This window comes from Corapipo altera, unplaced genomic scaffold (genome assembly GCF_003945725.1).
Source record: "Corapipo altera isolate COAL_440 unplaced genomic scaffold, ASM394572v1 71, whole genome shotgun sequence".
Taxonomy (NCBI): Eukaryota; Metazoa; Chordata; class Aves; order Passeriformes; family Pipridae; genus Corapipo; species Corapipo altera.
This window is the reverse complement of record NW_020884916.1, coordinates 1258467-1284814: the sequence shown is the minus strand read 5'-3', so window position 1 is coordinate 1284814 and position 26348 is coordinate 1258467. Positions and strand designations below refer to the sequence as shown.

At 50.1% G+C, this 26348-nt stretch overlaps 1 protein-coding gene across 3 annotated transcripts; it reads right to left on the bottom strand.

The window, feature by feature from the left end:
* DRD2 (dopamine receptor D2) lies at positions 1-26054 on the bottom strand. Of its 3 annotated transcripts, XM_027655775.1 has the most exons (9): positions 25985-26054; positions 24495-24610; positions 6714-7026; positions 4226-4335; positions 3595-3731; positions 2903-3093; positions 1661-1747; positions 686-1025; positions 1-215 (listed from the first exon to the last, which is right to left on the bottom strand). In XM_027655775.1, the coding sequence occupies exons 3-9, from the start codon at positions 6993-6995 to the stop codon at positions 22-24; spliced, it is 1341 nt and encodes a 446-aa protein (XP_027511576.1). In that variant the 5' UTR covers positions 6996-7026; positions 24495-24610; positions 25985-26054; the 3' UTR covers positions 1-21. The 3 variants fall into 3 exon arrangements, with proteins under 3 accessions (XP_027511576.1, XP_027511575.1, XP_027511577.1); XM_027655774.1 differs by lacking the exon at positions 25985-26054 and having other exon boundaries at positions 24495-24987; XM_027655776.1 differs by lacking the exons at positions 1661-1747; positions 25985-26054 and having other exon boundaries at positions 24495-24987.
* Positions 26055-26348: the final 294 nt, after the last annotated feature.

Here is a 26348-nt window from a genome sequence, read left to right as displayed (position 1 = left end):
TTTTGTTTTTTTTTTTGACTTTTAGCAGTGGAGGATCTTCATGAAAGCCTTGCGAAACTCGACGTTGAAGGTGGTGTAGATAATGGGGTTGACAGCGCTGTTGACGTAGCCCAGCCATGTGAAGGCGCTGTACATGGCCGGGGGGATGCTGCAATCGCAGTGCATGTTCAGGATGTGGGTGATGAAGAAGGGGAGCCAGCAGATGATGAAAACACCTGGAGGGGAGGGAAAGGAGAGAGACAGGCTGTGACTGCTGAAAGCTGGACGGGTTTTTGAGGCTGAGAACAGAGAGGTTCTTTTGGGTATAAAGGAGGAGTGTTTCCCCGAGGAATAAGCTGCTGTTTGCTGTCTCAGTCTGTGTTCTATCCAGGTACTAAAGAACTTCTCTGCTCATGTAATTAGACAGAAACTCTGGCCTCTGGGGTGCCAGTTCCTTGCTGGGCTATGCCCCTGCACCCAGCTGTGCTTTGGGAGCCCAGACACCCCGTAGAGCTTTATGAACCCCCTGTACTGCACTGCCAGCTGCCCCTGGCTGGGCAGGAGGGACCCTTCCCACGGGCACCTGCTGCCCACAGAGCAAGTGAAATTATTCCTGTGGAGGGCTGGAATAGTCTCTGCTGGCCATCCAGACTGGCCCTAGGCCTGGGCAGGTGCTGGATTTCTGCAGGGGCACCAGGGCACTCACCAAGGACGATGGCCAGCATCTGGGTGGCCTTTTTCTCCTTCTGCTGGGACAGTTTCCTCCTGGTCACAGCCTTGAGGAAGTTCCTCGTCTTGCCGTTGGGCAGGGAGTGGATCTCGAAGACCTTGGCTGTGTGGTGGGTTTCTTTGGCATGGCCATTCTTCTCCACTCTCCCAGGGCTGTTCAGGGATGTCTGCAGGGTGGAGTTGTTGCCCCTGTTGGAGGCAACTGGCACGACCAGCTGGCGGTTACTGGGTGCTGTGGGTTTGAAGGTGGTTTTCTCGGGGGGGCTGGTGCTGGACACCATCTCCATTTCCATCTCCTCCATGTGGCTCTCTGCCTCCTGGACAAGAATCAAATGCCCACAACAGAAAGACAGATAAATATACAGAGAGGAGCAATGAACGTTCCTTACAGAGTGAAGCTGGATGATGCTGGAGAACAATCAATCCCTCTTCTCCCTCCCTATGTGATGCCTGGAGAAAGGGCTGTGAAATGTTTACAGATATTTTGGGTAGATGAGAGTGACAGAACTTCACTGAAGGATTCTCCTTTATTGCACAGAGAGGCTCAGAAATGAGAGAGATGCTTTCTCCGCTCCCCACAGATTTTTATTTAGGTTTTCAGAACGCAAGTAAATAAAAATTAAACCAACAAGCAAAACCCAACAAAGTCAATGCAGTCCAAGATTTAAGTAACAGAGAGGAGAAGGAAATCAAAGACATGAAGTGTTCAAATGCTGTGGCTTTTAGAGCTGATCTTTAGGTGAGATTAGTCTGGCTTTTTGAACTCTATCCTCTTAAACCCCCTGCTTCACTCTAAGGAATGGGAAGAATATTTAAATTGTGAGATCGAATGGCAACCTTTTGTTCTTAGTTTATTTTTCTCCCACCCTGCATAAATTAACTGTGTGTCCTGAGGGGTGAGAGGGGGAAGGCTAAATGCTCTGAAAAGCTGCCACTTCTCTGTAACACTCACCACTTTGCGCTTATTAACTTGGAAGCTCCCATTGGACTTCACAATAACTGTGCAGAGCTTGACGTCTTCTGGATGAGTGCATTTGTCCTAAGGGGCAAGGACCAGCTCAGAGGTTACACAGGCACAGAGGGGTTGGGGAGGGGAGCTGGTAAGGGAGGCACGTGGAAATACAAACACAGGGCACGAGGCAGGAATTAATCAGTGTGAGGGTGGTGGAAAACTGCTCTGGAGAAGCAGTGATGGGGGTGACTATCCCTTGGGCTTTTCACCAAAGGCAGGAAACCTCAGAGATCTGCTGGTGTTTGTCTGTCCCTGTCTCCTCTCCTCGGCATGGCAGTGGCCCTGAGGCAGCACAGTTTGGAGGTGGTGCCTCTGGGGCTGCACTTTGCCTCTGTCTGTTTTGCATGTGCTGCCAGAGCGGTGTTTTTAAGAGCTGTTTGACACCCAACCTGCTCAGCTGGGCTCCACTCACACATCTGGTGCTTGCAGAGGCTGTTCCCCTGCAGAGGTGCCGGGACCAGTGATGGGGTTTGCACCCCAACCACACAAACCATTTCCACTGAACCCTGGGGAGACCTTGTGGCACCTAAAGAGGGGTCACGAGGAAGCTGGAGAGGGGCTTTTCACAAGGAGTGATAGGACAAGGGGGAATGGCTTTAAACTGAAGGAGGGCAGGTTCAGATTAGATTTTATGATGAAATCCTTCCCTGTGAGGGTGGGGAGGCCCTGGCACAGGTTGCCCTGAGAAGCTGTGGCTGCCCCATCCCTGCAGGTGTCCAAGGTCAGGTTGGACAGAGCTTGGAGCAACCTGGGCTAGTGGAAGGTGTCCCTGCCCATGGCAGGGGGTGGAACAAGAGGATCTTTAAGGTCCCTTCCAACCCAAACCATCCCTTCATTCTGTGATTCTTCCCCCCAACAGCAGCTCTGGTTCAGACAATGTAGCCTGTATTCCTGGGGTACCCCAACCCCAACTCAGCTGAGCCACAGGAGATGCCCTCTGGTTAATGCAGCAGCTGCTGCTGGAACATCCCCTGGGATCCAGGGAGCCCTTGAAGCACCTGGGAACCCAGAGTGTGCAGCTGGCACTGCAGCCTGGCACAGGACACAGCACCCACCTTTGCGACCCAGCATTTCACCCAGTCCAGCCAGGGACACGTGGGGACGGGAGGAGGTGCTCTGGGGAGTGGAGCAGGGAGGGGAAGGGGTGTGTGGAGCACTGGGGGCAGGGACAGGGACAGTTACCTTCAGGGGGGCCTGTGTGTCCGAGTCCAGGACGTGGCTGCTGCGCTTGGTGGTGACGCGCTTCCTGCGGCGCCGCAGCACGAGGTAGATCTGGACATAGACCAGCAGGGTGACGATGAAGGGCACGTAGAAGGACACGATGGAGGAGTACACCACGAAGGCAGGGTTGGCAATGATGCACTCGTTGGCATCTGGAACACAAAGGGGTTCAGGATAGTTCTCTCTGCTGCTCGGAGCTGGTTCCCGCCTTCCCTGCCCCACTGCACCTGTGCTGTGTCCAACCCAGGCTTCCCAGGAGACTGATAGCTGAACTGCCAGTCCTTTCTTCTCCCGTCTCTGTGAAGGTTTTGTCCCATGGCTTTCCTTTCTTGCATGTTTTAATAGGAGGGATTTTGAATTTGTAGTGGGCAGGTGTTGTGTAAATGCTGTCTGGTGTTGTGTAAACTTCCACATAACCTCAGTTCTGGTGAGCCTAAACACTGGTCTGAAACAGCACGAGATGAATCAGACTCAGGAGCAGCTTTCAAGTGGGATGACACTGGCAGAAAACACCTTAAACAGGGGTGGATACACCCCGATACACCCAAACCCTGACCCCTGTGTCCACTCCTGGCTGGTAGCAGAGGGATCCCTGGGGACCCAGCAAAGCCAGGAAGGTGCCAACAGCCATCTGCAGGTGGCAAAACACTCACCTGTGTTGTTGAGGCCAAAGAGGAGCGGGCAGGAGATGGCAAAGGAGAGCACCCAGACCACGGCGATCATGACGGTGACCCTGCGCTTGGAGCTGTAGCGGGTGTTGTAGAGCATGGGCATGGCCACTGCTGTGTACCTGGGGGGAGAGCCAGCCTGCTGTCACCTGCCAGCGCTGCCACACTGGCAATCCCACCCAGCCCCTGTGGCTTGAGGGCCTGGTCCAGCAGGGGAGGGTAAGGACAGTCCCATTTCCCAGGCCGTGGGTGCCCACAGTCCCTGCTTTGGGGGCAGCAGGCTGGGATCAGCTCAGCACAGCATTTCCCTTCCACTCCGAGCTGCTGCCTTCCCCCTGATGGCTGTTCCATCATTCCAGACTATAAACAGAAGGACCAAACCGATGTGAACATACACAGAGAATTTAATTTACATTCTCAAGGTCGGTGTCTCTGTGTCTTCTGACATAATCCCTGCTCAGAGCCCACAGAGATCCCCTAAATTGCTCAAGACATCAACAGCACTCACTCTCCCCATTTTCAGGCCTCTGAGTCACAGGTAAAATTAGACCATGTAAAGGTGGCTGTGACTTGCTCCCCTGGGTTTTGACACGACTTGCTGGCACGGAGCCCTCACCTGTCTATGCTGATGGCACAGAGGTTGAGGATGCTGGCAGTGCACATCATGACATCCAGGGTCACAAAGATATCACAGTGGATCCGACTGAACCTCCACTCACCAACCACCTGCAGAGAGAGAGAGGGAGGGGGTACAGAGTTCCTGGGGCTGGGCTGTTGGCAGGGTCTAAAGGGAGAGCTCTGCACAAAGACAGAGGTGCTCGGGGGTGGTTGGAGCTCTGCTGGTTCCAAGGCTGGTTCCTCTGCTCCATCCAAACCATTCCTTAGGACATTCCCCCAGTGGCTGGTGGGATTTCAGCCTCCCCAGTCCCACCCTGTTGCTCTGTGTTGGTTTGGGCAGCCCAAAGGGCAAACACAGACCTGGGCTCACGTTCCAGGGACATCAGGGAGTACAGGCCTCCTGGAAGTCAGAGGGAATGAGGCAGGGATTAAACAGGTCTCTGGAGTGTTTCAAAGCAGAACGAGGAAGCAAATACATTAACATCGATTCCAAGCCCCTCTAACTGTACTTACAGCTCTTCATTAGACTTTTTTTTGCAATTATACCCAGCAAAGGTCAGCAGCAGACAAGCAGGAGCTTTCCTTCGTTCCTCAGTTTAAGATCAGGGCAGACATTCCTTGCCTTTATATATATATATATTTTTTTTTTTTGTGAACAAAATGAATTTAATTCAGAGTGAAAACTCTTTAACACTCTACATGATGTGCTAAAGACAAAGAACTGATGATAATTCTTCCAGTCACCAGTAGCCTTTTTCTCTTCACTTCTCTTGCTATTGAAGCTGAACTTTGCCAATTAAGTTTTAATAGCAATTATTCGGACTGCTGTGTTTGACATGTGATGAAAAAAGTATATTTCCCTCTAATAAAAATAGAGTCCTACTGCATTTGAAAATAGAATGAATAAGATATCTATTCTTCAGTTATTTCTGCTCTGATATACATAACCATAGGCAGCATAAAGAAGGGAGAATGACTGCATTGAAGCCTGAGTGACAGATGAATACTCAGTGATTAAAAAAGCACTTAAGAGACAGTTACATCAGTAACTTTGATGAGAATTTGCCCAAAGGCAAAGGTTTCCAGCCAGATATAAACCTCTGCAAAATCAGATTCTCTTGGTGCTCTCATTTATGGAGGAGAGACCTCAGAAGTTTGGAGGTAGGAGATCTGTTTGCATCAGAGTTGATTTTTGAGGGGAGTTTTTTAAGTATTTTGTTTTTAGATTAGTTTTTGCCAGAGTTTGTGACACAAAGCCTGGAAAAAATTGTGATTCCTGACCAACCTCATGTGCAGGTGAGCTCAGAAAGGGGAAAGCACTTTGCACCATTTATGGCTTATTAAAGAAAAAGTGTGTGAGAGATTCTTCTAGCTGGGCCTGAGAGGGCAGGAGCTCCTTACAGCACAAACCTCTGCTTAGAATGGGCTGTGGCAACAGAGGAACAGAATGGAAGGGCAGAACCAGCCCCAGAGGCACTGACTGCACTCCCAACCAGCCTGTGGTCATGGTAATAAGCTTTAGCAGATGCATGATGCTTTACATTTTTTAAGTGCCATGAAAACAATAATTAACTCGAGTGATAATTAGTATTGTGCTTTCTCGACAGCCTATGTCATGTCAGTGGGTTTGTTTTGCTTTGCATTAGTACTTAATGGGCTCACTGACAGTGGCTTCTTCCCCTGCTCTGCTCTCTGTGTCAGCGTTTTCCCTCAGAAATGAGTGCCTGAAAATTAACTGTAAACTCAGCCTAGTTTTGTACCAAACCCCTGTGCCAAGTGCAGCAGGGTGAAAAGCAGCTCACTTGGGATTTTCTCTCCCATATCGTGACATGAAAGCTCTGGATTTACCCTCCACTTCTCCAGCTCCCTTCTCAGCACTGCAGCACTTCAGAAACAGGGCTTTGATTGCTAATTTTTATTTCTTTTTGATTGCTGGACTTGCTGATCCTTGTGTGTCCCTTCCAACTCAGCACATCTGATGTGGTTTCAGGGGGACACTCTTGGTGTAGTTTCGGATTCATTCTTGTGTGGGTTTGAGAACAGCATTGGGGTCCTTTCACTCTCGACCCCTCTGTTTAAAAGCCACATTTATCACAGAATCAACCAGGTTGGAAAAGACCCCAGAGATCATCAAGACCAACCTCTGAGCCAACCCCACCTTGCCTGGTAGACCATGGCACTGATGCCACATCCAGGTTCTTCCTAAACACCTCCAGGGATGGTGACTCTGCCCATTCCAGTGTCTGATCCCTCTCCCTGTAAGGAATTTCCTCCTAATGTCCAACCTAAACCTCCCCTGTACGGTGCAGCTGGATTGAAATCCATCCCTCTGAGCAGCAGTGGAGTTTGTTAAGCCTGCCACCTGCTCTCACACCCATCTCCTGGAAAAACCCAGAGACAAGAAACCCTCGGGAAACCCGGGAGGTCGCGCAGCAGCCGATTTCCAGACTGTCCCCTCCCTCCCTGCCCCCCCCCGAGCCTCCTACCTCCAGGTAGACCACCCAGGGCATGACCAGGGTGGCCAGCAGCAGGTCTGCCACGGCCAGGCTGACGATCAGGTAGTTGGTGGTGGTCTGCAGGGATCGCTCCCGGGACACGGCCATGCACACCAGCACGTTGCCGAAGACGATGACGAAGATGAGCAGGGTGAGCAGCATGGCGTAGTAGTTGTACTGGGGCTTCTGCTCAGCCTGGGAGGCGTTCAGGGCCCTGCTCCAGTTCCTGTCACCGATGTCACCCTCGTACCAGGAGAGGTTTAGGGGATCCATGGAGGTCAGAGTGCCAGGCTCCGGCTCCGCCCTGGCACAGAGAGGTCAGAGAGACAGTCGAGAGGTCAGCACATGAAATAAAGATGGAACCACATCAAATATGCTGAGTTGGAAGGAAGATCAGTGAGTCCAGCAACAAGTAAAAAAAAAAAAAATTAGCAACCAACCCCTGTTTTTGAAGGGCTGCAGTGATGAGAAGGTAGTTGTAGAATTAGGCTTGTGACTGAGGGGAGACCCCACTGCCGTCTGCAACTCCCTTGGGATGGGCAGAGGAGGGACAGACCCTGAACTCTGCTCTGGGGGACCAGGGACAGGACCCAGGGAATGGCTGGAGTTGTGTCAGGGCAGGCTCAGGTTGGATCTCAGGCAAAGGTTCTTCCCCCAGAGGCTGGTTGGGCACTGCCCAGGCTCCCCAGGGCAGTGGGCACAGCACCAAGGCTGCCAGAGCTCCAGGAGGGTTTGGCTGATCCTCTGGGGCACAGGGGGTGACTCTTGGGGATGGGCCTGTGCAGGGCTGATGGTTGGTCTGGATGATCCTTGTGGGTCCCTCCCAGCTCGGAATATTCTGTGATTTTTGAGGTGTCACTGTGTTACAGCCCATCCAGGCACAGTGCCTGGGATTCTTGCCTTGTCTCCCCTGCCTTTCCCTGCTCCTTGCTGGGTGTGCACAGCTCAGGGCAGATGTGCCATGGCCCACTGTGTTTGTTTGCCATGTGTTTCATGGGGCTCTGGGCTGTGTTGCTTTTTGACTTCTCTTTGCTTTTCCTTTTTTTTTTCTTTCCTCCGGCAGTGAAATAAATAAATTTTAACCCCCAAGACCCGAATAGTGACAATAATGGAAGTTGACAGCAGCAGTTTTGCAGTCAGGGCTGGGCTGGGCTGCCTCTGCCACATCAGCACCAACAAAGAGTAAAGGCAGGAGCTGTTCAAAAGAAACCACAGCTATTGGCTGCTTTGGTTTTGGGGTTTCTGGCTTGAGAGGTCTTGAAGGGACGTTCTTCCCTTCAAGAAGGGAAGGTCCCTGAGAGAAGAAGGGAATTTCTCCCTGGAGCAAGTGACAGGATGAGACAACACAGACTCAGTTTTGCACCAGGGGAGGTTTAGGTTGGATATCAGGAGAAGTCTTTTCCCAGGAAGGGTGTGAAGCATTGGCACACGCTGCCCAGGGCAGGGGTGGGGTCACCATCCCTGGAAGTGTTCAGGAAACATGTGGATGAGGCACCTGAGGACGTGGTTTGGTGGTGACCACGGTGGGGGTGCCAGGCTGACAACGGGACTCTATGATCTTGGGGGTCTTTTCCAACCTAATTCCCTCATTCCCTACTCAGCACTCCCTGAGATAGAGCATTCCACGTTTCCCAAGCTGTATCTCCATAGAGACCACCCTGACTGGGAAATCTGGCCGTGTTCTCAGCCACCCCAAAACCAGGCCATTTAATTTCCTTAATAAAAGACAAAGTGAACTGGATTTATTAAAACCACGTAAAGTGATCAAAATAGCAAAACATTTGCAAATATCAAATTCACCTGGGAACAATGGTTTCTTTATGTTTCGCTGAGCTTTTGTGTGCTTTTCTCATTCAGAGAACAATTTGTATAATAATCCTTGGAAATTTGTTGCATATGGGTCCTTAATAGCTGATAATTCAAAAAGTGTCTGTCTGACAGTGCTATCAGCGGCACTTGATAGCTCTACAAATGTCTTCTTAGGAGCTGTCAAAGTGTCAGAAATTAATTAAATGTTAGCTTCTGTGACTCAGAGTGAAGGGGAAAAATCAATGCTAAATACAGCAACAGTTTTTTTCTCTTCTCCTGTTGCCCTTTGATAACGCAAAACTATCTCGAGGAGGCAGAAACATGCAGAAAATGCAGGATGGGGGGGGGGGAAAAAAGGCAGGGAGATGGAAAAAGTATCTTAAAAGTATGAAGGGAGTGGAATGGTTTGAGACATGCAGGGTCAGCCCCTCTCCTGGCTCCTGAGCTCTGACTGCAGGTCTCAAACCAAATTATTCTCCAAGGAGGAAAGGCCGGAGCCAAGAGGGGGGGAAGAGCAGTTCCAGCCCTTTCTCAGGCTGGTACAGCTCAGTGGTGGAGTTGGAGGAACCATTTACAGCTCATCTCTTGTGCCCATCCATAGGGGATTTACTTTATTTGGATTAGGGAGAGTGCAGAAAGCCCTGGACAAAGCGATCAAAAATTCCCTTCATTTCCTTCTGCAGCTTCTGCAAGAATTTTTCTTTCCTTCTTTCAGTAGGGCTGCCTTTACAGCAGTGATTTTTGTCTTTATCATGGTTAGCATGAGGAAAGTTAAAAGATCACGTTTGAACGTCGTACAAATGAGGAGTTTTGTTGTTTCTATTTTTACAAGACAAAAGTTTTCATTTGGGGAAATGAAACGGACAAAAATTTTCAAATATTTTGCATTAAATAAGGAAACTAAAACACCAAGACCTAAAACCTAAAAATGTGTGATCCTGCAATTAAAGGCTGTGTGTAGCACATGTCCTCATGGTACAAACTACAATTACATGGGAAACTCTGTTAATTCCTAACTTTTGAGAGTTTGAGTTTTCAGCCCTAAAAAATAATCTTATTTTCTCCAGAACTGGCATCATTTGGAAGCATTTTGGTGGCCATTAGGGCACCCGGTGAGTCTCTCAGTCCTGCTTTAAGGAGCACTTTTCATTTTAATGCTGACAGTTCCTCAGCAGAGAAGAAAGAGGCACTTAAAGAGCCGACTAGAAAAGCAAGTGCTTTTCCCTGTGTTTGCCCAAGTGTCTGCATTGCCAGGGGGGCAGAGGGAAGGGCTCACAAATACAGGGACAAGGTATAAAAGCCCCTGGCTCTGCACTGTCCTCGTTGGGGTTCACTGTCCCCGAGTGTTCCCCGGGGTGGGGACGTGGGCAGGGTCCCAAATGCAGCCAGTTCCCTGTGAATTAACTGCAGCAAAGCCACTCTAATTCCCACCCCGAGTCCACGCAGAGTTTTAGTGTGGCTGAGCTAATCCAGATATGGATTTGCTGAGGGGCCAAGGGCAGGACAGAGCAGCAAGGTCACAGCCTCGTGGCAGCTGCCAGGACGGCAGCAGCATCCCCATCCTGCATCCCCATCCTGCATCCCTGGAGCATCCCTGCTGCTCTCCCTCCCCAGGATCAGGGGTGTGCCCGGGGCTGATCCCCTTCACACCAACCTCCCTGGGGGCCCTGTTCAAGCCCAACCTGACTGGGAAGCAGCTTTCCAGCAGCTGGAGGGAATCTGCTGCCTGGCTGCTGGAAATCACGGGGAGAAGGGAGCCAGGAGAGGGGCTGGGAGTGCAGAGCCAGAGGTTTTCCCTCCTCTGCTGTCCCTGTTCTTTTCAGGGAGCAAACTGGAAAATGTTTGTTTGCAATGCTGGTATTTCTCCCTGGCTCCTCCTGATTGATCATCTGATTCCATTTGTGGCAAACAAGCCTGAGATCCCCCTGGCAAACGTGGGATGTTCACAACTGGCAGCAACAAACCCGTTTGTCTTTCTGGCGAGGTCTGAGACGTGAAATGTGTATTCCAGAAGCAGAGTTTGCTCTCTCATCCAGAGGCAGGGAAGTGGAGGGTGAAAAGCTCCAGCAGAAGCTCTTACCCACAGCTCAGCTGTGTGTGAGCAGCAGCCTGGCTCTGCCTCTGCTCTTGGTTCTGTGCCTGGTCAGAGATGCCCTGATTCAGTTGGTTTTTTTTTCTCTCAGAAATAGTAAAGGTGTCACACTCCTTTTGGTTTTTACTCTGCTTGCAAACACCCTCAGGCATGAAATACTCCCAGGCCTGATCCTGAGCGAGTGTCACACCCTGTGACTCGTGTCACTGCAGCATCTGGTTTCTGTTTGGGAAGGATTTGTGGCCTTTCAGAGCTAATCTGGCCCTGGCTGCCAAAACACACAGTCAGCCTTTGCTTCTGCATGAAACACTACAGAATTCCCTTGGGTTTTGCCCCAGACATAACAAATTTAACATGAAATCTGGAGTTCAGGGTGAATTTTCACGGGCCAAGCTTTCCTATGGGCTCCAGACACAATCACACTGCTTGGCTTGGGGCTGAACTTGATGTGCACCAACAGGGAAAGAGCAGCAAAAGCCACCAGTGCCAACATCCCGATGGCAGAGCTTCCACAGCAGCCTCACAGCAGACTCCTCCTCCCTTTCCCAAGGGATTTTGCCCACAGTTCTTGCCAGATTGATATTTCCTGCTGAGTGCTGCTAGCCAGAGGTACCCACCAGTTCCTGAGTCCTGCCCAGGACCGTGTGAGAAGGGGGCTCAGAGACAGATTTTCTCCAAAGGCTTCTCTGTTTCACAGAAATCAATGTCTAAGTGAAATGTGCACAGCACAGTGCTGTCATTTTCCTCTGAAATTTTGGAATCAATGGGCCATAGGAAAGCTGTCAAACTGACATTCTTTCTGTCCTGAAGATGCTTCTTTGATGCTGTTTACTGGGCTCCTCTGAGAATGCAACAGAGACGTTCCAATTGAGGGAAATAACATCTCCTTTTGGAGCAGGGAGGAGGTGGAAGAGAATGAAAAGGGGAAAGTATGTTTGAGGAGCTGTTTTGTTTCCCTGTTCAGGAGCTTTGTGCAAAAAAAAAGCACCTTCTGGTGTAGTTTCACTACTTTTTTTTTTTGCATGTAAGCCCAGAATTGTTAATCCAGGTTGTGAATTCCTGATCATGGTTCCCTGGAGAGCAAGGAAGGTGTGTAACAGCCAGCAGTGAGTGAGAACCTTTTCCCATCTGGTTCTGCACAGGGCACAGTGTCTGCAGACATGGAGGAGGAAAGGTCAGGGATTCGGAAAATGTGTACATTCTGTCTTGACCTGGTGAAAAATCCCACCCACCTGCCCTGGCCTCTGACTCTCCAGGAGCAGCTGATCCAGAACCCACCCTGCAAAGTCCTGGTGGCTTTAAATAAACCCGACTCCCCCAGGCACTGAGCTGTACATGCAAATGGAGCAGGGCTGTGACAGCCCTGACTGACGAGGGCCTGGCAGTAATTACACCTGAGGCAGCTCCCAGCTCTCACTGTGGCTGTCAGGAGGCAGAACTGGCAGAACTCGGCTTTCCAGGCTCCTGGGGTTCTGTCAGTGGGAAATCTCTGGTAACCAGGGGATTACAGCAGCAGGAGGTTTGGCCATCTCTGCACCCAGAGGGACAGAACTCGAGACAAAAGCCCTGACCAGACTGAGGTTTTAGGGAGGGCTGAATTCTCATTTCAACACTGTGCAACCTTTGTGTCCAATCCAACAGCTCTGCCCATCAGCTCCTTCCAAGGGCCTCTTGAAAAGCTTCCTCCTCTCCTGCCTTCCTCCTGGCTCCCATTCTCCAGATCCTTTGCTATCCAAGTACCAGTCATATTAACCAGTTTATTGCTCCCTTCTGATTCAGAAACATTCCCGCACTTCCCTTGCTCTTGCACAATATCTCATTGGATCCTCTAACTGGGGAATGTTCTCATGTCCCCCCAGAGCGTGTTGCAAAGCCTCTCATCCCAGCATTTCCTCCTGTTCATGCTCAGCAGAGCTGTTAGCAGGGGCTCTGTGGGTAACACACCCCTGCCACCCCTCTGAGTCACCCACTTGAGCTGCTCTTGCTGATGCCACAATATTTTCTGCTCACAGCACTTTCCTGCTCAGTAATGGCCTCGTTCAGAGCTCCCTGCACTGACTCTGGGATGTGATTCACCCCCTTCCCCAGCAGCAGCATGGGGACAGGGGGTGCAGGGACACTGTCCCTGTTTCTGGGAAGGGGTGACAGGATGATCTCGTTCCCTCATGACCCCAGAACCTCGAGGCCAAGCCCTGGGTTTAACACAGATGCTCTGAGGCTTTTGACTCCAAGATTTCTCAGTTCCCCACCTGTGCTGTTGGTGCTTTTATCATCCCTCTTTCCCTGTGATACCGAGAATTTCTGCCTGAGTTCGAATTTGCGTCGCAGGGAGGAAAGGGAGGAAGTTCTCCCTGTTCCCAGAGCAGTTGTCCATCGTCCCTGGGAAGGACCAGAACGTTCCCAGCACTGCTGTGGAACAGCACGAGAGGCACAGAGGGAGCAGAGTGTGCTGCTGCCCTCCCCACTGGAATCCAGGCTGGACCATTCGGAGAAGGATGTTCCAAGGCTGGATTTCTCTGGGAATTAACTCCCTCCTGCTTTCACGTCCTCTGAAAATCTCACCCTTCAGTCAAGGCTTGCCAGGTTTCTTTGCAAGCCCTCGTGGAAGGGAAGAGCTCAGTGGTATCTTCCCTAGAGGTGGAGAAATATGGCTTTAATTTGCTTTACCTTGACTTTCTGCTAATAAAAAGCAGATTTGGTTTTTAAAGAAGCCTTGTCTTTACTCACCATCTGATTTATCAGAAATTACTTGGAATTCTTCCAATGTTAGCATTTCCTCATTCCAATATGTTCAACAGTCAAACCCAGTAACTTTGGCATGGCAGGGTTGTAGTGGGTTGGTTTATTGTTGTTTGGTTGGTTTGTTTGATAAATAAGCTTTTTTTAGGCTCTATCAGGATTTCAAACCTGCTAAAACATCTCATGGCAGAATGAGAAAAAAAAACCCTTAAAAATACAGAATACTTTGTTGTGGCTGCCCCATCCCTGGAAGTGCCCAAGGCCAGGTTGGAGCTGCCTGGTGTATGGAAGGTGTCCCTGCCCATGGCAGGGGTGGAACTGGATGAACTTTAGGGTCTTTAGCCACGGGTCCCTATTACTTGAATCCTCAGAATGTCTGGCAGAGGAGGAGTTCTGCTGCTGGAGCTGCTCCAGGCACAGCCCACATGAACAGGTCTCTGCTGGGTGGAAAGGATGGGCAGAAAAGGGGTTTTTTAATCACTTCTGGCTGTGTGTGCCTTCCACTTTGGACACCCAGCCAGAAATATTGGACACATCTTGATATTCAGTGGTTAAGGGGGAAGAATTGATTTCTTCCCTGTGTTCTCACATATGGATGGTCACTGTCAGAGACAGCTCTTCTGCCCAGAAGATATTGGTTCTTATTAAATATTGCATTACTACAGACCCAACATCCTGTTCTGTACAAATGCCATTTTTTTTCTTAATTTTTTTATCTGTATCCTAATGCCAAATCTCCGTGACTAGCTCTGAGCCTCTGATTAATCTAATAAATTCCCAGCTTCGTGAATACTGGTGATCTATATTCCCTTAGAATTTGTTCTGTGCTTGAGATCATCCACCAGTGCCTGCAAATAACCTTTAATCAGTCACAGAGATAATTTATGATTCTTGAGGAACTGAAAACTATGAATCTCTTCACTTCCCCTCCCCCTTAGTTATGTACAGAACTGGCTGAAATTTGAGCAAAATATTTACTTTCAAGTACTGGTTAAAATGTGACAAATGTTTAAGGATTTTTTTTATTTATTTTTATTTTTTTTTTTTTTAGTATTTGGTTTTATCTGTTTAATGTTCACTGTACGTTTTGGTTCTTGGCATTTGAGGTGTGCAACAATTTAATTGCAGAAATGGATTGTGTTAATTCCTGAGTTGAATGAACCTGTTTGCCCCCCTCCATTGAGGCTTCCCGTGTTTATGCAGCACCCAGTACAAGGATACTTTAGCTCTGAGTCCTTCAGCCACACTTTATTAAAAGTAAATAATAATAATTCAGATTGGAGCGATCAAATATTTGCCCTCCCCTTCTGCCATCCAACACTCAGTGAACATCTGCTCTTTTCACTGCCACTCCTACCCCTGAGCTTGTTTGCAAGAATGTTTGCCATAAGAGGTGAGTTCCAGAGGAGGGTTCTCTTTCCCCTTTCCCTTCCCCCTCTCCCCCTCCAGTTTGGGGGAGTTTGCCCCAAACCACCCATGACTGGTGTTTGCCATGAAGTGCCCTTGAACCAGCACAGCACCCACATGACTCCCCCTCACTCCCAGTGCCACTGCCCTGCATCTAAAAACTTCAGGAAAGCATGAAATGAATTAAATTAATTAAATGAATTAAATGAATGACTGCCCTGTCCCTCGAGGCGAGGGGATGAGATCCAGGCTGCAGCCACAGAGGAGGGTCCGTGCTCCTCAAATTTCAGATCCCAACCATCTTTAATCATTTAATCCCTGGCCTAAATCAGCTCAACCACTCAGCTCAAATCCTGGCTTCCAGCAGCCCCTCTGCCATCCCTGCCAGCGGGATGGGAGCTGTGGAAGGCACCTCCAGCTCTGGCCCTGTCCCATCACATCTCCTCCCCCAGTCTGGGTGCTCAGCCAGGCAGGAACTGTGCTGGATCAGCAGCTCCTGGAAATCAGCATCTGCTGTCGTGGGCACAGTGCTGGAAAGGACTTGGAGAGTCCCTGCTCTGCCCCGTGGCCATTCCAGGACAAGTGTTTGCCTGAGCTCCTTGCTCTGACCTTCTGGAAGGCTCCCAGACACACAGAATGCTCCATTACCTCTTCCATCTGCAATATGTGGTTCCTTCCTGGTCTGTCTCTCCATTCCCATGCTGCTCCATCATCACATCCCCTCTCTGTCCCTTTTACCCCACCCATGGAGGCACAAATTCCCTCTGCAGGAAGCCTTATTTACTGTGGCTTGTTTTGATCCAAATTCTCATGTTCTTGGAAGAGCTGTTGCTCCTGGGCACGATTTTCTCCCCAGTGGGAGTTCTGCCATGATTTCCCATGGATTTGGCCCTCAGCTGGCATAGCACAGGCAGCATATATGTTCCAGCAGACATGAGAGAGAGCAAGAGCCAGGTGCAATATTTCAGATAAACTCACCTGGGAATGCCAGAGAACTAATTTTTAACATTATTTTTAGGAAGATTTTAAATTTACAGAGAGTGAGCTTGCAGGGAGCTATTGGAACCCCCGACAGGACCCATTTCCTGCTGTCATTCACATTCCAGAGGCTGGAATGCATGTCCCCTCCACCCTGTGGTGCTGGTGCTGTGACTCCTGGCTCACGCCCCCTTTTCCCTGGGGAAGGGAAGGCAGTCACTCCCCTTGGAACATCCAGCAGGGAAGCAGACTCGGAAGGAGCCAGGCATGTCTTCCCCCCAGCCTTTTGTCTGAGCTCATGAGAGATCCAAAGTGACACGGGGTGTCATCTGGGATCACAGAACCCCAGCCCTGCCTGACTCACCAGCACAGCCCTCCCTGGGATCACAGGAGTCAAGTGTTCCCCCTGCTCCTGCCCCAGAGATCCAGCTCCTGTGCTCCCAGCATTCCCACAGCTCCCCAGCCGTGCCCTGATGTGCCCCTGATGGAGGCAGAGGGGAGGAAGAGGAGCTGCCCTTCCCCCTGCCAGCGTTTGAGGGCAGGATTTGCAAATGTCCAAAGAACTGAGTGTTCTCACTTGCTTTTATAAGTTGAAACTCCTCAACTTTCTATGCTGGCCACCTGGTTCTGGTTGTTCCTTCTGGAACCCTTCACCAGCCGAGTGGTTTCAGGGGTTTTATCCTGCTTTCATGTGGTCACACTGTGGTTTTCTCTGTGCATTTAGGGACATATTTTTCTCTGTCTGGCCTTAGGAGCTGTTTGGCTGGTGCCAACCAAACTCCCTAAGAGCAGAGGGGTCTTAAACTACATTTTAAGTCCTCCCATGTTCAGTGAAACCTGAGGGTTTCACTTCCATCCCCTGTGGTACCGCTCGTTCTCCAGGAGATTTCAGGGCTGTTTTGCCCATCCCTGATCTCAGACATTAGGAAAGTGCTTTAAGGTTTCATCTGTCCTGCTTGTTTTCACCAGGCAGAAGGCACTAAGCTGAACTTCTCCCACAGGCCTTCATTAAAATTCACTCATTAGCATTCTGTAGTCTAACTACAGCACACGTGTGGATCCCAGCCCAAGAACAGAGAGGGCTCCCAGGTCTCCAGCCTGCTGCCAGATCGATGTCTTTGGGCTGATTCTGCCCAAAGAAACCTTAAAATGACATCTCTGGTCCCCTTACACTCCACATGATTTGTTGGTAGCATCACTGACAGACGCCCAGCCAGGGAAAAGGTTTTTCAAAGGGCTCCAATGCCCAGATGTTCCAGGTTTGGAAGGACGGGAGGGATTTCTGTCCTGCCCTGGGATCAGGGCACACACTCAGCTCCCTCCTGAGCTTTGCTTGACTCTCACACTGTCAGCTGGAGCCCCAGCCTGCTGGGCAGTGTTTGTACACAAAGTCTGTATACAGAGCTCCTTTGTGTACAAAATAAAGTCGTTTGCAGTCCCAGCCGGCCCCGGGAAGGCTCCGCTCCCGGAAAGCCGAGCGGTCCCAGCCCAGAGTCATCACTGGGGCTCCACAAAGCCATGAATATTCCCCCCAGGTCGGCAGGCACCGGATCCTCTGTCGGGTGAAGCAAGGAGCACTAATGTTTTTAATTAGGGTACTGTGGAAGCTGAGGCAGGACTGACCCCAGTGCTGTCTTCAGGGGCTGTTTAATTCATCAGCGACATCAATCAGGGGGTGCAGGAGACTAAAAGCAAAGTGTGCAGGATCTGGACACGGGTGCCTGACTTGCTAAAGGTGAAACAAGCACAGAAGTCCGAGAAAAGCCTCCTGCAGGCACAGATAATAACAATAAATGTTCTCCTTTACGTGCTCACCCTGCAGGCACAGGTCCCTCCTCGAGCCTGTGCTTCTCTGCAGGAAAAAGAAACCAAATCACTGTCTGTAAGAGATGTGATTTGTTCTGTAATCAGGGCCTGCTGTTGCTGCCTGGAACTTTGATTTTTCACTCCCAGCAGAAATCAGACACACTCTTAGTGGTCACTGTGTTGTCACATCTACGCATTAAGGTCTTGGAATGATGTCTTTGTGGGAACAGTGAATGCTGATGGACAAGTACAAGTTATTGAACTATCTTCTGCACAGATTTAGTAATTGCTTTCTTTATTGTTTCTTTGCCTGTTATTTTTTTATCTTTTTTTTTCGTGTTTATTGTCTCTACAACGTCTCTTACTCTAAGGCTTTGTGGGTGTGACTGTGAGGCCTCCTGAACCAGAAATTCAGTGATAAACTGAACTGCAAAATGCAGCCCCAAAGAATCTTAACTTTAATATTATCCCTTCTTGTCATTTGCTCTTGGGGTTGTAATTTCCTAATTGATTCTTCCTTCACACTGAGAGGGGAAAAAAAAAAATCTCTAGATAAATAAAAATAACACTTGGAAAGGATGACAAAGGCAACTGCAACATCAGATGTAGACAAACATCCTCCTACATAATGAGTAATTGCACATGGATTTCTCCTTTCATTAGTAAAACACCTTCCAAAGGAAATGCACATTTGTACTCTAGAAGGAATGTTTGGACTTGGCCAGTGGTGTGGAAGGAGGGGATGGTAAAATGCCTGTGACAGAAACGATCTCCTGTCTGGGAACATTAACCTCTGTCAGCAGCTCTGGGCCCAGAGTGTTTGCAGCTGAACAAAATGTGTTAGCAAAGAGATCATTGAATTTGGGTCGGGGGAGGAGAGGGGGGAAGGAAAGAAAACGTGTGAGAAAAGCAGCTGCTTTCTGGAAAAGACTGATTTGGTTTGACTGGCAGTGGGGATAGTTCTGGAGTTTTCAGCCAGCCCTGGTTCTTCCAGCTCTGCAGGACCAACACTGGGATGGGGGGCACCAGAATATGGCATTGGGGTTCCCAGAGTGCCACCGTGTCCTGCAGAGCCCTCACTGGTTCCTTCCCATGCCCTTAACCCAAACCCTGGGCACAGGGGCACAGCCTCTCCTAGGACAGTGGGACAGGCAGGGCCAGGACAGGTTATCCTGGCAGAGGCCTGGAGTGCCCAGCCCTGGATCACAACCAGCTTGGGACACCTGCCTTACAAATGAAAATAACCCAGTAATAAGGATATTTAGGGCTCTCCTCACGTGGAGATTCTTACATTGACTTATTGAGTCCCTGGTTAGCAGGATAATGAAACCTCCCTAATTCTTACAGTCTGCTTGCCACTCAGAAAGTGCAAATAAGGAGCTTGCACGTGTCCAGACCATCCAGTCATGGTGGGCTGGAGTATTGCTGTAGTAGTTACTATAACTACTATTTTACTAGTCACATTTGTAGAGTGTCCATAACCTCCTGGGGGCGAGGAGTGACTCATGTACTGGGACATGGGTGATTCCTTCTGTTCAGTGATATATTTATGTGAGGGGGAGAGGATGGGTGTTGTTTCTATTTTTAATGCTTTTTTTTAAATGAATAAATTGTAGCTTTTCGAACGTGAGGGACTAAAATTCACCTCCTAAATCTGAGTGTAAATGTCTCAAGGCCACCAGGCTGCCTGGGGGTGTCCTGTCCCCTCTGAACTGGGTTCCCAAGCACATAGATAAGGCTGTAACTCAAAGGGGTTCTTCCCTGGCGTGGTCACCAGAGAAAACAGATTAAAAGGCTGGAAATCCAACTCCAGACCTCAGTAATCCCATAGGTAATCACATTTTTTTCTTGACTGCCATACAAATATGCAAAAGTCTGAAATGTGCAGGCACAGAGGTGCTGGGGGTCAGGGAGGGCCTGCTGCAAACAGAATCCTAATTTGCTGAGGCTCCAGATTGCCTGAGACATCAAAATAGGATTCAGTTTAGACGAGTAATTTGCAAGGTGCTATATTTTAGGTAATAGCTCCAAGTTGTCTGATCCAGTGTCTCAGCTGCAGCATTGAGGGGAGATGATTGAAAAACCTGAGCTGCTGGTGAAGAGTTCATTTCTCTCTAAAGCTGCAGATTGCACAGAGCATCCTCAATAGTGTTGATTTTGCTGATCCATCCCCAACGTTAGCAGTTGGCAACCTGAAGCAGGGAGCAAAATCAAATATATGTATTTATCAACTAGTAAGTGCTTGCAGATCCTGGGACATCTCAGGCAGGAACAGCTGAGGGTACAGAGCCTGAAATTTGGGATAAATGATGGAACACGTGGAGAAAGGAGCCACAAATCCCAGTGAATGGCAGAGATTTCCCTGAGTTCAGCAGGACTGCCTGGCACTGGGATTAGCTCTCCCAGGCAGCAGCACAGGGCTCTGAGTGTTTATTTAGCTCCACTAGAAATGTGAAGTGTGGCCATCACTGAGCTCAGCCAGGCCAACCTGCAGGGCTCAGTGCTGTGTGCCATCAGTGCCAGATTTATTGCTCCTCACAGTCTCTCTTTCCCCAGCTCCACAGAACACATAAGGCTGCATTTACATTTTCTGAATGGACTAATCATGGCTCTCTGCTTTGATAAAGAAAGTGCAGCCTCCCACATAACCACATGGAAACCAACAGGGAAGAGTAAACCAGAAATAAACCCATTCTGGGGGGTTGAGAGAAAAATACCCACCAGGATAATTGGGAGGGATGTACAGAGAAGCAGCAACTGAACACATAGTCACATCTTAAAAAGAAAATAAATTATAATGCTAAAAATATCCAGGTGAAGGACAGCAAGAGAAAACATGATTGAAGTGGAACAATTGGTAGAGGAGTTAATAGTTATTAGCAATCATTTCAGATTGAATATAGGCTGGTTTTGTAACAGCACAAGGGTTGATGCATCTGACAGGACTTAAACAATTGCCTCCCCCTTTCCCAAAGAGCCTTTTAACAGTGCCCTGGCACAAACAGAGTAGTCTCCGCTCCCCAGGAGTTGGCCAAAGCAAACAGAGTTACTGGAAGTTTTTATTTGGTAAATACAGTGATGTTTGATCCCAGACAAGTCTTTCAAAACCTTTCCTCCCTGTATTCCAGACCTTAGCACATTTTAACATTGATCCCACTGTATGTTCCCCTGTAGCCTTTAAGGACTAACCCTGAGGGGTCAGGCAAAGTCCCACCAGTCTGGTGCCTTTTATCCACCAGTGTCCAAGAGCCACTGCCTGGGCAAGAGTGTAAAAATGGAGCAAAATGGGTGATATTCTTGCAAATAATCTCCCATCATCCAACTGTTCACTGTGCCAGGGTGGTTTCTATGCATTTATTAACCATCACTGGAATTCTTTCCCTGGGAATTGAAATTCCCTACTGTCTCCTTGAACCTGGGTCACTTTGGGAATGTTTTGCATCCAGCCATCCTGTGGCCAGAAGCTTTACAGCTGAATGTGGACATACTCCCTGTCCTGCATCTGCTGGCACTGGGATCTCAGCTCTGGGCATGTGGGAAAGCCAGCACTCAGCCCCAGGTTCCCTCAGTGTTCCCAGGGAATTTGTGCCCAGAGGGAGAAACTGAAAATGAGTTATGATGAAAGGATTTAAGGGGCCTGAGCCAAATCCATCTTGTTCATAGCTGAAGAGCTACAAAACCTTGTGCATTTGGAGAGAAGTATTTTTCAAAGGCTTTTCTTGTTGTTGTTTCAGAGATTTTGTGTGTAATGTTTGTTCCAGAATATTGCTGGTGAGTAAAAGGGTATGTCCAGCACAGGGGTGCTAAAGACAAGTGAGCAAATGCTCTGCAGGGACAGAACTCAGGGCTTAGGAGTTCATTCCACAGCTTCTTTCACACGGTGGAAAGAAGTGCCCAAAGTTTTTCTAAGTAATGTGGAATCCTGCTTTCTTCTGGAGGAAGCTTGGGTTTTGTTTCCATCCAAATACTGAGAGAACAATCCCATGTATTTCTCATTCCAAGGGTGACAGAGCCTGGAGTGAGTGAGTCCATACCTGGCCATGGAAGGTTTTACAGTCCCAGGGTGATGTGGTTGTTACATAGGGCAGAACTTTATCTGTGCCAGGGGATTAAAACTTCCAATCTCTGCTCTTTCTGAGCAGGGACAGGGCCCAGGGAATGGCTGGAGCCGTGTTGGGGAGAGTCAGGATGGATCTCAGGGAAAGGTTCTTCCCCCAGAGGCTGGTTGGGCACTGACCAGGCTCCCCAGGGCAGTGGGCACAGCACCAAGGCTGCCAGAGCTCCAGGAGGGTTTGGACAACGCTCTGAGGGACAGGGGGGGATTGTTGGGGTGTCTGTGCAGGGCCAGGGGTTGGACTGGATGGACCTTGTGGGTCCCTTCCAGCTCAGGATATTCTGTGATTCTATAAGCTTGATTTTGAATTCCAAAGTTTTAGTGAAACAGAGGATGGGAGGGTGGAGATTTGCTGATTTAACACGAAGGAGGATTTTAGGAGAAGAACACCCAGGGAATCATACTTTTTGTGCTAAGCCTGAGTCATTGAGGGGGAATAGCTTAGTCACAGGTCCTCACTGGTCTGTGCAGACCCTTCAGCTGGGGGCTGTTGTGTTCCAGCTGCATTTCCCAGCAGGTTTGTAACCTGTGTTACCCCTGCCCAGTGCCTGGAGCCTTTGCTGATGGTGGCACAGCCCGAGGGAGGGTGGGGGGAACACACTGAACCAGCAATGAAGTGCCATTAGAGGAAGAGCTGAGTATTTCTGCCAGGCAGGTGTCTCACACTCCAGCCAAGCTGGAGGAGGTTGGAGTGCAATCTGTGAGCCCCTGCACACAGGCAGGGCTGCAGAGCCAGGGATGCCCAGCTGTGCCTCCCCTCAGGGAGCAGGGCACGAGAAATCACCTTGGCATGGCAGGCTGGGGGGATGGAACCCCTCAGTGCAGCAGTGTCAGGGTGGGCACGAGGGAGGGACACTGGGTGACCACTCATCTCACCCAAATCCAGAGGGTGAGAGTGGCACAGAAGCAAAATCTCCCAGGGAGAGGCTGTCTGGGTGTGGGTACAACCCATGGCACCTGCAGCACACACTGAGTGTTCACAGGCTCCTGAGGGGTCACCAGCTTCTCTCTGAAGTCTGAAACGTGCACTCTCACAGAGTGCCAGCCTGAACCTCCTCCTCACTCACCTGCCGCCTCGGTGCCTGCGTGCCCAGGGAAGCCACACACACAGATAAAACCAGGGCAGGTTTGACACACTGGATTTACACACATGTACCTGCACGAAACAAATGCTTCTGGGGGAGTGTTTCCTGCAATGTGGCACATTGTGCAAGGCAACTCACTTAACCCATGACACACACCTGCTCTGGAGCTGTTTCCAGAAACACTAAAGGGGAGGGCAGGCCCCAAACTCACATCTTTGTGAGTTCAAACAGCCCCAGGAGATTTGAAGCCTGCACTTCATTCTCCAGCATTTTTCCCTGTCATGCCATACACCCTCCATGCAAGGAAAAGATAACCACATGGTGCACAAATCAGTGGAAAGTGCTTTTACAAAAACTCTGTTCAGAAGTAAAGAAGAAAGGTTTGAATGTCACAGAATTTCCTCAGCATGGAAAAGAAGTTCAGTGGGGAAAAAAATAAGAAGTACAGCGCTCTGTACACTTATTTGAAGGAGTCAGAGGTATTGTCAAGAGGTTGTTTTTTTTCTAGATTGCTACAAGCAATTAATGGACTTTTACTTTGAGAGAGATAAAAACCCACAGGATTGTGAATCCCTGACACCACTGTGTGTTCAGAGAACAGCAATCCCATGGAACAGGGAACACACAGGAAATCCAACCCACGCTACTCAGAGGCGAATTGTAATCCCTTTGACCAGTTATATTGTAATCTCGTGGCTGGTTAGTTATGAAACAACCGAGTTATCTTTCATTTTTCCTGTGAGCTCTACTGGAAGAACAGGGATTCGTGTTCCTGGGAGCTCTGGGGCTCCACGTTTTGCATGTGGGAAAGTCGGGCTGAGAGAGAGACTTGGGAACGAAGTGAGGATGTGTTATCTGTGCAGAGACAACCCACAGACAACAACCTGGACCAAAAACCCTCCAGCACTGATTAGGGCCCAGTGCCACCCTAGTGCCTGATTCCCTGCCCTAAAGCCTCGCTTTTCACTGCTTTCAAAAAGCTGGGTAAAACTTAGAACTGGAGGGCAATGGAAAAAAAAAATTAATATACAAATAGGAAGGGTTCAGGCGTCCCTCGTGCCACAAAAGTGACTGTAAACCCTGCACAAAAGCTACTTGCTACAGTCAGAGAATATTTCTGAAAGAGTTCCTTCAAGGGCTTCTTCGGGAAAAGGTGACAGATCTCCCCCCCTTCAGCAGGAAGGGTTGTTCAGGGGTGGCACTGAGAAGGAAATCTGAAGGGACACGAGTTTTGTGTGAAAAATTGAATGTCGTGCGAGAAAAGGGAGTGTTTTCCCTCAAACAGTTTGACTGAACAGTCTTGTTCCCCGGGGAAATGGAATGTACCTACATTATATCCTCTCTACACATCCTCCTCCTACAGCCCTGCCTGTCACTCTCCTTCCATTGTGTCTGTGTGAGAGCAGTGTTAAGCATCAAACTTCTAAAAATGAACCCAGCTTCTTAGCAACTCTAAATGCCTCTTTAGCATACAATAACAACTGTTTATGGGCTTGCAGTGAGTGGTTTAGATGAAGAAATAAGGCAGCCTGACTTTTTCAATTTGAAAACTCTCTTTCACTTATTCTGTTGGAGAAGAGAACAGCTTAATGGGTCTTTTGGTACAATGACAAATATTTTCCTTTTTCTCCTGTCTTTATTTACATCTCTAGGCAGTGGTGATCACAGCAGCTCTGTGAACACACTCTCTGTATTCCCTTATTCACAACATTTGTATGTAAGCATCATCACGTATCTCTTACCTTCAAGCCATACGAATCCCTCGAGCAGAGGTGTGAGCACTTTGTGCCAAATATATCCAAAACACCACAACTCTCCACCGTGGCTTTTCCCAAGCTCTCCAGGGCCTTCGAGCAGACTTTTTGGCGTTCCCGCACGAGCAGAGGAGCAAACAAAGAGAAAGAATCACCTGCCTGATCCCCGCCAGCCGGGACCGGTGCAGGTGGAACTTGTGTAACCCCAGGCTGAGCCGGCGACCGCTGGAACTTCAGGAGCTCGGGAAGCGGCTCAGCTTCCCGGGAAGAGGCGATCTCGGCAGGGACCCGCTGTCCATCTCGCTCAGCGCATCGCCGGCTGGAACAGCAGCAGCTCCGTCTCCATCTCCCGGAGCCCAGACTTGGCTGAGCCGGCGCTCAGAGCCGCCCCTTCCTCCCGCGGCGCGATCCCAACAACCTGTTCCCACTCCAGCTCCCTCGGCTGCCCGCGGGCTGCGAAATTCCCGCAGCGCTTCCCTCTCTGCCTCGCCTGATGCTGGGAGGGAGGGGAGGGGAAGGGAGGGGAGGGGGCCAAGTTTCCTCCCCCGGATCCCTCCGGCTCCCGCGGGCGGGGACGGGCGGCTCCAGCGCCGGGAACGCGGGACCGGCTCCAGCACCGGGAGCGGGACAGCGCCGGGTCCCGGGGGGGCTCCGAGGGGCCGCGGGGACAGGAGGGAGCGGCTCCCACGGCCAGGGACTCGCGGGGGCAACGAGCCCTTCCCCACCCTGCCGCCCTGCCCTGCCCTGTGCACACACTGCCAGGTGAGCGCCGGGGATGCTCCTCCCGGGATGCTCTGCTAGGGATGCTCTTCCCGGGATGCTGCTCCCGGGATGCTCTGCCAGGGATGCTCTGCTAGGGATGCTGCTCCCGGGATGCTCCTCCCGGGATGCTCTGCTAGGGATGCTCCTCCCGGGATGCTCTGCTAGGGATGCTCTGCTAGGGATGCTCTGCTAGGGATGCTCTGCTAGGGATGCTGCTCCCGGGATGCTCCTCCCGGGATGCTCTGCCAGGGATGCTCTGCTAGGGATGCTCCTCCCGGGATGCTGCTCCCGGGATGCTCCTCCCGGGATGCTCTGCCAGGGATGCTCTGCCAGGGGTGCTCTGCTAGGGATGCTCTGCTAGGGATGCTCCTCCCGGGATGCTCTGCCAGGGATGCTGCTCCCGGGATGCTCCTCCCGGGGTGCTCTGCCAGGGATGCTGCTCCCCGGGATGCTGCTCCCGGGATGCTCCTCCCGGGATGCTCTCCCAGGGATGCTCTACATGGCCCTGGAGGGCCGGGCACCCTCCGAGCTCCAAGATTCCCGCTGCCTCTGCACAGCTGTGGGGTTTCGCAGGGAAAACACGGAATGACCCACTGCTAAGACAGGAAAGCAGGAATTTCTAAGGAAGCTGAGCGTGGTGGTTGTTCCCAGCTTTAACAGCTCGCACAGCCCCTGTGTAAAGGAACGGGGCACTGCCAAGGAGGGGCATCACTCACCTGCATCCTTCCCCGGCAGAGTCCCAGCACGTCCCGGGGATTTGCTGAGCTCCCGGGCTGAGAGCTCCGCGGGGCTCCGCGTTAAACGCTCTGTAATGGGAAATAGATTCTCTTTGCAATTCAAATACCGAGAGAAACCATTTCCTGAAAGTGTAGCTGCTCTTGCAATATTTTAATATCTTCTTAGAGTTTAATATCCTTGAGACTGCCTCACTCTCAAAGCATTAGCAGCCCATAATTTGAAGTGTTTCCTAAGAAAGCTCTTTTTTTCTTACTCTTTTTTTTTTTTCCCCAAAATGGCTTGATATCTTTTCTGAATGTGTTTCTCATCTTACCAAATAGCACCAGACAAAGGGATAACAGG